Source organism: Helicoverpa zea, chromosome 7 (assembly GCF_022581195.2).
Source record: "Helicoverpa zea isolate HzStark_Cry1AcR chromosome 7, ilHelZeax1.1, whole genome shotgun sequence".
NCBI lineage: Eukaryota > Metazoa > Arthropoda > Insecta > Lepidoptera > Noctuidae > Helicoverpa > Helicoverpa zea.
The window spans coordinates 10942306-10954886 of NC_061458.1; the positions used below are offsets into that span (position 1 = coordinate 10942306).

Here is a 12581-nt window from a genome sequence, read left to right on the forward strand (position 1 = left end):
AATTAATATCTGACTTCAAAAGTGATGAAATTTATTTAATCATGGTTTACGTTAACATTTGAAATGAAATAGAGGTGGTCAATAACCATGTAAATGTCCCTACTGACTGCCTTCGATCTTCATTGCAGCGGGCAAATGCTTTGCAAAGCATTAATTTAATTACAATTAAGAAATTTAGTTTTCGTGCCATTTGTCGAGATCCCATACATTTTATTCTAATCCGAAGAGCTAAGACGAATAGATCACCACCACTAAATACTTGCGCACGTCAAATTGTCGTAGAAATCTGATTTTTAAATAGAAGTTGCGTTATTACCTAATTAAAAAGTTGCATAAAACAAAGTAACAGTGTCAATTTGTGTGATATATAGGTTAATACAGAGGTGAATTAAAATATTGTCGCCGACATCGAACGTTCCCATATTAATAAATTTTCATAAGTGGCCTTTGCTCAGTTAAATCTTGCTTAATCAAACAGTGTAATATTTTAATTAACTCCTGTGTAAGAGTAAGTAATATTCGCGTTGGAGTAGCGCAGTTGGTGTCGTACCCTATAGTGGCCACAAGTATCACCTAGCGATAACATCGTCGTGACATGCACACAGTACACAGTACACAGGTACTCACGGTACATACACATTGCACATAAACAATTGTGGTAACATTAGACGTCAAGCAAACACACGCAGAAGGACTCAGCTATATTCTCTCTCGTTAAGGCGATTATACAATTTTAAACACTATTTTTATTTTTTAAATTGCACACTGACCCACCTCTATATAATTGCGATAAATATATTGTAATGCTGTATAAAAATATTAAAGGAAAAATCGTCATTTAATATTAATACTTATTTAACATTCATATTTTAATCCCAAATCAATAGCGTGTTTTTTACATTTTTACAATGAGACGTCCGAACTCTATAGCTAACTAGCATACAGTGACATCGAAGCCTAATTCACAACAAACTACACACGATAGTATTGAATATAAACTTTTTAATGTAACCGTAGCCTTCTATTTTAATGCAAAGGAGACGTATATTGAAAAATTCTTATGTAACATACAAAATTACATTTGACTATTTACAACATTCTAGCTAAAAACTTTAAAAATTGAGTGTCGAATGCAGCTCGCGGCGGTACTCTAAATATTAGGTACCTAGTTTGGCTAGGGCTCCATGCATAGGTCTCTACTTACCGATATATCAAGCTCAAATTACGACTAACCCACTAGACTCGGTGTGAGCGCCGACCCGGCCGCGCCTCGGACACACGACGGCGACGACTCAGCCGAATAAGCCAATTATGATCATTTAATTTTATATTTTGGACAGACCGATTAGTTTAATTACATAAATAATATTCTATCGTGCACAACCATCTCATAACTTTACAATTTTCTTTACGCCCGGTGGTTTTGTGTAGGTTAGGTTAGGTTTGATTGATTTTGGTAAGCCTCTTGCATGAAGGTCGTTTTCATATTTTGCGTAGCACAGACACGAAGTGCTCGTAAAGTACAATTTACACTTTGGAGTTATATAAATATACTTTGTATCTTTAAGTATTAATGTCGCAGGAATTTTCGTTTCAGGGCCTCGTTTTTTGTACTCTTTCGTTCGGGTACTTTTGCTCTATGGATAATGTAGTGTCTTTACAAAAATATGGCAGTATGTTGCATTCAATTCCTTTACGAACTAGGGTAGCTGTGCTATTTCCGACATTGGACCGAAATGAGCACAGGTTGAATACTCAGGTTGACTACACACATTGGAATATTCGTAGAGCGCGTACTTTGGAACATTGACGAAGACACAATATCGAATATTCAGGACAAGAGCACACATTCGAGTATTCGTGAAAACTTTACACATTAACCTATGTATCTGTAATTAAGGCCGGTTTTGCCTATTCTATTCGAATGAAATGATATCTATATGATTGTGATAAAGATATCTATGTACAGGATGTTTGATAAAATTTCAAATACTTTCAAATATACTTACTATCAGTAAAATTGAGGTATTCATTAATTATTAGGTATTTATATAAATTAATTGAGTGCGGTTGCGTGCGTGTGACGCGTAGCGGACTTCGCGGGATACTCATGCTTTATATTCATCAAACATCTTGTATTTAAGTAATAATTATTGCGTTACGTTGTATTAGGTACTAGTCGACGTACTGTAATGATTCTAATTGGTGAGGCAATGTTAACTAATGCCTAATAAATTCTAAAAAAGGAGCTCTGACCGGCTGGCCCGCCGTGCGCCGGAGCGGGAGAGGCCGGCCGCCCAGAGCGTCTTATCTAATACAATCAACATAGTAAACTATGAGAGTCCACAATCGTCAAAGCACCCGGAGTTAACACTAAATACATCGCAGGCTTCAGAAGCCTATCTATTTTAACAACGATTCGAAAATAATATCACACATTTACAGCAAAATTACACTTCGCACTCGGTGTCCCTCGCAAACAAAAAACCATCTTCGAATTTGAACTAATCTCGCAATGGCATCGTTTCGTAGTTATTTATATAAATTGTTTCAGTTCATTGTTTCATGTGCAGCGCCATGTTCACGTCCACTTTGACAACCCCCCGCCAAATATCAGGAAAAAATCAAACAAACAAAAAATAAAAATTTAGCGTAATATAATTTTATTAAAATAAAAATAAAAACAAAACGTGGTAAATACTATAAGGTGAAGCTGTAAGTTACTATGTTCCTGTAACAGTTGACTGTACTTTTATGCAGATCTGAAGGTGAAATAACGCGTCACAAGTTATGGCATTCTCTCTCATTTTCATAGAAAGAACATTAATTCGTTTCTGCACAAAAATATTCAACTTGTAGTCTAAATCTTATAAATATAAAAGAATAATAAAAAAAGAAGATAAACAGTGAGCAATGGAACTGTATGCAGACTACTACCATACGTGCACTTTTGAATATGGCAGAGTGTCTTAAAACTAAACATGAATTCAATGTGAATCCATAGAAAAACAAACATCTAAAAACTTAAAAAATAATGACTAAAATAACTTCGTACGATCACAAAGTAACGATGATGAAGATGTGCTTAACAATCAGTCGATGAATAACATTAAATGCTTATAATATGTCTATATTTCAACTTTATAAATAGCACTTAATTACGTGAAAAGTGACAGAAAAAAACTACTGAATAAGGAATGGATATTCTAAGAAAAGCGATAGCCTACACCTAAGTCCATTTACACGTGAAATCAACATGCAATCAAAAAATTTAAAGGTTTCCATAGTTGAGCATGACTTACGAATAAGTATAGAAACCTTAGGAAAGATATAGATATAAAGAAAAAGAATCTTTGAATAAAAAGAACTGCAGACATGCAGTTTTGAGAAATAGAAAACAGTTTGTTGAAGAAACTGTTAGAAGTTATAACCATACGCGAACATTTGAAGATACAACAGTGGTTCTTTTTATATTTTTGTGGGAACCAGTATCATATGTTTTTGAAATCCATTCCGATCCAATCGTAGCTCTTAAGAATAGTCTAGACTCACTGTATGGGATTTTTCCTGGACGTCTGAAGAACTACTGTTGTAGGAAGAAAGAGGTGTGTCAGGACTTTGCCGTTAATGTGTATGCATGTGTATATTTTCCCACCACCTTTATAAACAAATCCTATAACTAAATAACCACCACCGATATCATATTTCCATTTGAATTATATTAATATTGCAAGTCGTTGTACTAATGTGTCAGTTTGATTGGAATTCAATCGTGCAGTGTGTACCGCTGTATTCAGTACTTTCGTGGTAGTTACATCCTCAATATCTGACGTCTCTCTATGTGGTCCGTTGTAAATCTACCGCATGAACGGTAGGTTTGCAATAGACTGGGAGCTCCTGTTGTTAAAGCAACTACCTCAGTAAAAGTCTTGATATCAGCGGTACACTACAAACGAATACAGCCGGTGTGGTGTGCCATAACATTTCAAAATTCCAACTTTCTACTTGCCTTAACTTACGATCGATCCTTTAAAATTTATTAACTTGGTAACAACAGTTTTATACTGAACTCTGCCTAACTTTTATCCTAAACACCGAAAGCTTTTCTATATTCTTATGCGCTTTCTAAAATTCTGTATTTGTAACAGCTGGTAACAACAATCTATCCTCTGTTTTTGCTTCTAGACTGCTTTTCTCGTGCCAGATAAAATTCATTTAATATTCTGAACTGATTCAAATACTATTGACTGCGAGACAAGTCGCTATGAGTCTATATCGAATTTATATTTTTAAGATTTCGTTATTATATTGCTTTCAGTAGACAGACACAGCTAAACAAACGAATGCTATTCTATACAAGAGTGCGTTTGGAGTAGTGTAGATTGCTGTGCAGGAAGTGTTCAACTTAAACTAACATATACAGTTGCCAAATTAAAATAAAAGGGGGTAATGGAGGTAGCAGCACTCCCATTTACGACTTATGACCGGTTCCTACAACTCAGACGATTCCTTTTGCAAACAGATGGTAGATTTTTGACATAAGCTTCCTAGAACAAACGTCAAAAAGCTATCCTCCGCAAGCAGAATGAATCGATTCTGGTTTATAGGGATCGGGCATAAATAAGTCAGGATAAAATGTAGTAATATTTGGACGTTTACCCAGGAGTGTTGTCTAGGAGTGGGGAGCGGAGGGGGTTGTCGGGCCACTACTGCCTAGATGTAGGAGTAGGGCCCGTCCGTGAGGGCGCTGCACAGCAATAGTCAGGAGGCGTCGTCCTTGCCGCCCGCCGCCGCCGCGCGCCGCGACGACCGGTACTCCACGCCCGGGTCGAACTGCATCAGCACGAACACCTGCGCCACAAAGCGATATCACCTATTGTAAAACTTTATATCATCCAGCTTTCTCATTCAATTCTATTGAGGCCCAAGTACTAAAAACACTTTCAATTGTCCTGGCTGTATTTTTTTGCAGTCGTTACTGGTACCCAAAAACCAAAACTCTGACAACCAGTCTTACAAACACTGTTGCTCAGGTAATTGGCTTGAGAGGTCACCTTGTAAAACGCTTAAGTCACTTCAAAAGACCTATTAGAACAAAAACTGACCTGGTCGGTAGGCAACAGTGAGAAGTCATCAGGCGGGTTGGTGATGACGTATCGCTTGCTGCTCGCGTCACACGAGGACGACGTATCCCGGAACCGATAGAGGCCGATGCACAGCATGCCGTACGTGCTGAGCGCGGCCACGAACAGATCCCCGTACTTGCCCGCCTCGCCGAACTGTGCTAAAGGCCCGTCGTATAACGAGATCTGGCCCACTCTACACCGGTCCCTAGAAATAAGACGTCAGAGAACTTTATTGCAGGAGAAACAATAAGTATTCATGCATAATAGCGATAATTTAAGAACACTGCAAATGTAGTCTAATAGTAATGTACAACCCACGTTGCTAGTAAACAAAAAAAAAGTTTGAGTAGTATGTAGTTACCTATTAGCTAAACTCTCCGGCGTAGAGTAGCCGCCCCTCAGGCCGGCGCCTTCAGCCAGAATGAGCTCCAGCTCAGGCGTAGCACCGCCCGTGATCAGCGAGCGGATCAACGTTAAGGCATTTTGGTTGAAGTAAGTCTGAAATATAAGTGGTCGCTCTCAGAATACATAAAGACGTCTGATTTTGCAGTGAAAAATTGCTTCAGCAAAGTAGCTTCAAAAACTGCCACGTATCGAGCTATACCTTTGATAATTTCGTAATAATGTAATAAAAAACTGACTTAATAATTATTTTATATACTGGACTTAAAAAGTCTGAAATAGAGAATCTGCCTTGAGCAAACGTGGCGAATAACACACATTCCTCTGTATGCAAGATGCCTTATGGGTTAGTAAAAAGATAAGTGTCCTTGTATGAACATACGGTGGACATAAGCGAGTCGAGCACGCTGACGGCGAAGGCGGTGCCGCACGCGAACGGCTGCGTCAGGTACAGCTCCGTGTCCGGGTCGTCGTCGTCGTCTTGGTCCAGGAACTGCACGTTACTGTCGTTCACTAACTCTGTGGACAGCAAGCAACAAACCGGTTGTTAACTCATCTAGCCATTATTGTTTGTTATATATTAGTCGTTGAAACTACGTGTCTTCTATGTACACACATTGGAATTGAAGACAGGAATAACTTCAAGGAATGTCAAAGATAGCTCACCAGTAATCATAGGCACATTGGCACCATACACGGAGCCCCGTCTCTGCAACAGCACGGGCGCGGGCGGCTGCCCCGGAGGCGGTGGCGCCGTACTGTTCCCATTCGTCCCCACTCCAGCGCTCAGCACTCCTATCGTGTCGTCGAACGTCATCGCCTTGATGTTCAACGAAGCCAAGATAGCTTCCTTGTCTGCCAGCGTGGGATCATCGTTGGATGGCACCTTCGCTGATAGGATGCAGCACATGTCACACAAGTTCACATTAACTGCACGCAAGTCGGCCCGGCTTAGCGGTGAACCCTGGCAACGAAGAAAAATAATGAGTATGATATATGATACAGTGTTATACTTCACAACAGAGCAAATGGAAACTTCCTTACATTCAAAACAGAAATCTTGGGTAGATTCTGCAACATCTTCCATTCTCTCCTAATATAGTCGACGCTTCCTACGATGACTACGTGCTTGAGCTCGTGGTAGTGGAAGTTGGACGCTCTCAGCGGCATCACCAGGTTTCGTAACCCGATGAGCGGCGAGTCCGGGTCCGCGAACAAACATACTACCACGTGCCCGTTTAGAACTGTCATGGCCGCTTGATTCCTGTCCTATAAAACAGAGAAGATAATGCTTAGAAGGTTGTTCTTGTGTTTGATAGCTTGTTTTCAAATGGAATCATTTTATTACACAACTTACTAATATACAATCTTCCAAGTTTCTTGCGGGGCTCCAATGGAACATCCCAGTGGAGTCGTACTTCATTTCAGTCTTTTCGAAGTCGAAATCTTTCGACTGGTCGTCAGCCAAGCCCGCGGGTAAGCTGACGCCATTGCTATTTTGATTACCACCACTGCTTCTACTCGTTGGCCTGTGCAAGAAATAGAAATTAGGAAAGGTCTACACCAAGTAGAAATCCTCGTGCGTTTGACCAAATCGTGTTTAGGTAGATGATTTTATTGTTTTGTTTTATATTTCCAATTTAATCTAGAAGAAGAGGAGATGTAGGGCTAGAAGCTAGGTTATTGTCACTAGGGTCTCAAATAAAATTATTAGATTGCCACTACAGAAGACAGCTAGTTCACTACAGCAGTGGATTCTGGGGTAGTTACAATTTTTATCAATTGACTTGGATTTTTATTAGAATAAGGTTATTTTTGTTTTGCATATTCTTGAAGGGTAATTATTTCACATGTGATAAAATCTGAAGGGGCCTGTATGTGTTGTTGGTATTGGGAATAATAAATCTAACTACAGAACAAAGACAGGAATGCGCATTGCATGTAGAATGTGTATAAATATAGCGACATAAACATGCGGTAGTTGTGTGTCGTGCGGTATTCAAGTGCTGTACACAGTACAAATATAAAAATAAACTCCTAGACGTATCGAACTAAACATTTGACTAGTGAGGCAAGCACTACGGTCTACAAGTTATCGAGAAAAGTCTGCGCAGTAGTCTGCACCCGACGACTGTGCAACACAGACACATGTAGGCAACACTGACACATGGCTGACTTAACTCGTGTAAAAGAATTCAAGTACTTTGCAAATATCAAAACTACTGATAATAAAATGATCTAGCTGAATAATTTTCAATTACATGAGTTTTTTCACTTCGTAGGCAAGGTGATAGGCCTGGTAATTGGTATCTTGATCCTGGGGATTCCTGTAACACAGGGCCAAAGAGTTGTCTCTATTTCTTTTTTAAAGAAAATAAATGTGCAAACAGGTAATATATCAATTTAGTGCGTTGTGCACGTCGTGCTAAAATAAAATACTCGAATAACAAGCCGCGACAGATAAAGAAATTATTAAGGATAGAAGAAGAGACTTTAATGCATATATTTATTTTAATTATTTAGTAAAAATATTTATAATTTGGACCATTTTTGGATCGGCTTTCAATTAATTTCTGAAGCCGTCAATAGAACCAAAAATTAGACTTAAAAAAAAATTAATACACGGATTGTGTTGCTTGGCTCCAGAGAAAGCTCCAATTATAGCGTTAATTAATAGAGTGATGATACATGAAAAGGAAAGCTATCAAGAGAGAGACAGAAATCTTTAGTCCAACAATTTGTACATGAAGGAGTTACGAAAGTATTCCAAAGACAGAAATGTGTGAATCTATCATGATCGGTAAGACTATCTAAGCTACTTCATGTACCACCACTCATAAACATTGAAGGTATGCCGTAGAGGGTTACTCACGTGTCGGGAGGTGCCCGGTTGACATTGGGCTTCACCTTGTTGACCTGCCTGGTAGTGGTGGTGTTCATGAGCTGGTTCGCCATCGGAGACAGCAGCGCTGTTGGCGCCGCGTTCCGGTGATTGCGATTTATTACTGACGACAAAAATTATGCTGTCATCTCCTTTTATATTTCGTTAATTGAATAAGTGGCTGACTTCCATTAGTTTTATCCTGGACATCATTTTTCTAAATACTGGTTGACCTCGAGTGGATTTTATTATTTCTAATTATAACGGTTTCTGGATCCACCACGAGGCTGTCTTCTGACAAATACTTGTTTTGTTTTAAAACTTCTTATGTGATTAATGAATTAATGTCACGATCTAGTCAAAACTACGAACATCTTGCAATACAAAACGCTACTATAAAAATTCTAATCGATGCAAAAATATAACTTCAATGTTCATCATTCCAGTAATTTACTTGATCAACCGTGGGGCAATGGACATCAGTAACTAGCGTGGTTGTTTTTTCTCATTTATTTAAGTACCTATTTGTTATCGTATTTTTGTTAATATTCAAAAAGTTGTCGATATCAGTATTAGCTGTATCGTATACTTACAACTAGTATCCTCCCCTCTTTCCCTCGCAATCTCACCTGAAAGTCAATAGGAATCATTTACGCGAAAATAGTACTCAACGTTGGCGTATAAGCAGGCAAAGCTTGTGAGATTTGTTAGTATATTTTTATTTTGAAATTGCATTTATCTTTTCATTTTACTATGAAAACAATTGAATTGGTGGGTGCGGAATTTAAAGGATTTTTTAAACTTCATTTTTTAAGTTAAAATATTACTTGGGATCAATTAAATTACGGTTAACTGTAGGTATTCTTATCCAAAATTCTACAACAAAAGCATAATGTACCCACATAGCATTCACTTTAGCGTTGCCAATTTTGGACAAAGTGTGTACAAATACTTAAATTTTGGGTAACAGTTTATCAGGATGAAATTCACAAGGTGCATATATAGGCATTGCAGGTATCGCTTTTTTGCCTTATAATGTAATTATCCATGAATTGGCAACTCTTATTTAATATGGAAGGTATTGAATCATTCAGACAAATAAATGCAATGCCATGAGTATTTGCAATGCGCGGCAGAGGGGTACAAACCACAAATGATAATACATCCGCTTTAGAGTTTACCAAGAAGCACAGATCGATGGAAACAATTCAATCGTCGTTGACTCATTACTCATTAAAATAGTGAATGCAAACGTAAAATAAAAACAGAATGATTTTGATTCGTGTTCATAACAATTTAGTTAGTTGGGAAATTTCTGTGAAATTTAGTGTGAGGCTGTTAGTTAAGAAGAGTCGCCGGTAGCGACGCGCTCGTGTAACTACTGTTCAGCCGGGACCATGCGAGGTAAGCGCAGAACCCAGAGGCATCCCGCCAGTTGTCAGTGCTCGCTATGAAGTAATGCGTGACAAAGCAACTAGGTGCACGGTACCTTCCGGTAACTCAGGACGAAGCATATTGCCGGTCAAATGGTTCAGTGGGCCGATGATTAAAAGAATAAACGAAAAAAAAAAACACTCGGCTCGGAGCCTGAGATGTACCTCGAACATGGACCTTCTTGGGCAACTCTGGCGGCGTGAAGGTGGGGGGAGGATGGTGATCATCTGCAAAACATCAGCACAAGTTCGCATTCCACTCCACTCAGTAAATACAGGTCCTACAGCACATCGCGATATAGTACAGCGTGTGGCCGGTCTGTCCATATTGACTCAGATCATTTCAATATTACAATCATCGGTTTCATCTTTATTTGAAAGCAATTGGCATTTAATAGCATCGGAACACAAAAGTTAGTATCAAAAGGGTGTTTTGGTCTCTATAGTGTTAAGTCAAAATAGTTAGCAAAACATTATGCTCAGAGGGAAGCTCCAGAGAAAGCATAAGATGAAACCGATACACAATCAAATTACTTATTGAAAATCAACGTTAAAATCACAACTACGGGTTAATGCTACAGTAAACATACCATCACCACACATGCAACAAACATAAAAGCTACGAATACAAACGACACACAAAACGAAAGTATCTATCTATTAGACAAGCTCTACGTGCTATATTATGTTCCACATCTTGAATTAAATGGATTTTAACCCTAGTATTACCATGACTAATGCAAAGGGTATGAGAGTATGAAAACATGGAGTGATTAGAATGGCGTTGAGCGTACTAAGAACTGAAGGCTCAAATAAAATGACAGAATCGTAAATATTACAGGGATGTGATTACTGTAAGGCGAGTATACCAAATCGTTCGGCAGTTAGGCACGCAGCAGCTAGCCACTGCTAAGTCCTCGCGGTTCTATCGAGGCGGGAGCATCTAAACGTTCCCTATGCAGGGGATCATTTTATCATATTTTCAACTTGAAAGCGTAATAACATTACAAATTAACTTCTTGTAAAATCTATTACTTCACAACATCAATATCAGAGGGACTATGTCGATGCAGAAAATCAGGGATCAAAATACTCCTAGAAAAATATTTTGAGATATAATAATATAATAACAACAACACCAAAATAAATAAATGACATCACATAATGTCTCTCGATGTTTTAAATATCGTCTAATAGAGAGGCAAACATCTAACTGCTGTATAATGCACATATAGAAACGTATAAGACAAGACAATGATAAACAGGACACGTTTGCTATTAGCGCTGGTGGCCGGGAGTCACCCGCCCCACTCGTCGCGTATAAACATCACATTGACATGTACACTGAATCTGAACACATTGAGGTTACGTACTTGCCCTGCCAACCATCTGGACGGCTCGTACGCCCTTCCTGAATGTAGCCACTGAACCGAGAAACAATACGTTTAAGCTCACTTGTTACACAATCCATTTCAACCTGTTTTAATTGTGGGTGTTACAGAAGATACGCAAATAATAGTTCTTATGCAGACAGAGATGCAAAGCTGATAGTTCTCTCTGAATAGGAAGTAGTTGATGACGACGCATTGTTTGGCTTGCCATTACTATCTACAGCCTCAACTGGAGCCTTTAGCAAGGACTTTAATGATACAAAACTGTACTATACAAGTAGAGTCTCCTCTACTTCTTCTCCGTTGGGGCCAGATAGTAATAGAAGTCAGATCTCCTATAGGGGTTGCAGACGTGAACAGTGTTTTACTCTGACAATCTCTACCTAAATCTTTCATATATTAAGCGAGCTGTAGTTAATATATTGTGTCTTAGCCTAGCTGCACTATATTTACTAGTTGCGTGTGTCGTTTTATCGTGTATTAGCATATATTGTAGCTCAGTTTGAATTCGTCCATAGCAATGGTTAGTTGATGCAAACAAACTATACGTGTGTAGGTAAGGTACGGTAATACGTTATATTTGTCTTTCGTTTCCGTACCGTCGAGACAAGCCCGGTACGTATTAAGACTTTGTTTCACCATCCCAGTCTGCATCATCATCATTCCAACATCTGTAAAAATCCAAACACTGACAATACGAATGTACGCTCCTAGCATTTATGATTTAATTTGTTATATGAGTTTGGTAGAATCAAATTCTGTGCAGTGAAGATGTCGAGGCGGTAGAATTTGATTCTGTCAAAGCGTGGATGAATGTGATGGATCGTGACTGCATTTAGTTCCTCCCTGGGTTAGTGACTGTCGTTAGCACAGACAAGCCGGAACTGTCGTCTCAAGTCTTTGTCCTCCAAACGTCACGCTCGGTGCCAACCTTATCAGCAGTTTGACATCTTCACTCCTTTCGTTCTGAGACATGCTTTCGTGGATTCATATTTATTTTATATTATTATATCTAGGTGTTCGGGACATGACAGTGCACTTGCAGTTTGCGATATATACTTCTACATATTATCGAATGTTCACATGCATTTACTGTCTGTGCTGGGCTCAGAGTGCATCATAGCAATCGTGATCGACTCGAGTCGAGTCTCACCGCACTGCGTGTCCGACAATATAATTTAGACAAGTGACTGCTGTGTGGCAAACTATGTACAGGTCCTGATTGGGTATGTGAATGTCAAGCGGTATTGTATGATGCACTAAATCCTCTCAATTGATAAGAAAGAGCGAGTCTCAAAAGGCGGAAAAATGGTAAAGTGTCGGAGTGCTTCTTTTTGTGGCGGATCCA

General features: G+C 38.9%; 1 protein-coding gene across 11 annotated transcripts in view; it reads right to left on the bottom strand.

The window, feature by feature from the left end:
• Positions 1-2640: 2640 nt before the first annotated feature.
• The window catches only part of LOC124632159 (calcium-activated potassium channel slowpoke), a 56013-nt gene continuing 46072 nt past the window's right edge, over positions 2641-12581 (bottom strand). For 6 of the 11 annotated variants that reach the window (XM_047166850.1, XM_047166851.1, XM_047166849.1 and 3 more), the window contains exons 15-25: positions 11833-11904; positions 10008-10070; positions 9003-9038; positions 8401-8533; positions 6886-7057; positions 6573-6797; positions 6195-6492; positions 5911-6047; positions 5488-5624; positions 5106-5331; positions 2641-4851 (exon numbers count right to left, since the gene is read on the bottom strand). In XM_047166850.1, the coding sequence (XP_047022806.1) occupies positions 4762-4851; positions 5106-5331; positions 5488-5624; positions 5911-6047; positions 6195-6492; positions 6573-6797; positions 6886-7057; positions 8401-8533; positions 9003-9038; positions 10008-10070; positions 11833-11904 (1589 nt within the window). In that variant the 3' untranslated portion in view covers positions 2641-4761. Of the gene's footprint in view, positions 4852-5105; positions 5332-5487; positions 5625-5910; positions 6048-6194; positions 6493-6572; positions 6798-6885; positions 7058-7789; positions 7856-8400; positions 8534-9002; positions 9039-10007; positions 10071-11832; positions 11905-12581 lie in introns of all 11 variants that reach the window. The other 5 variants (XM_047166853.1, XM_047166852.1, XM_047166854.1 and 2 more) reach the window with 2 other exon arrangements.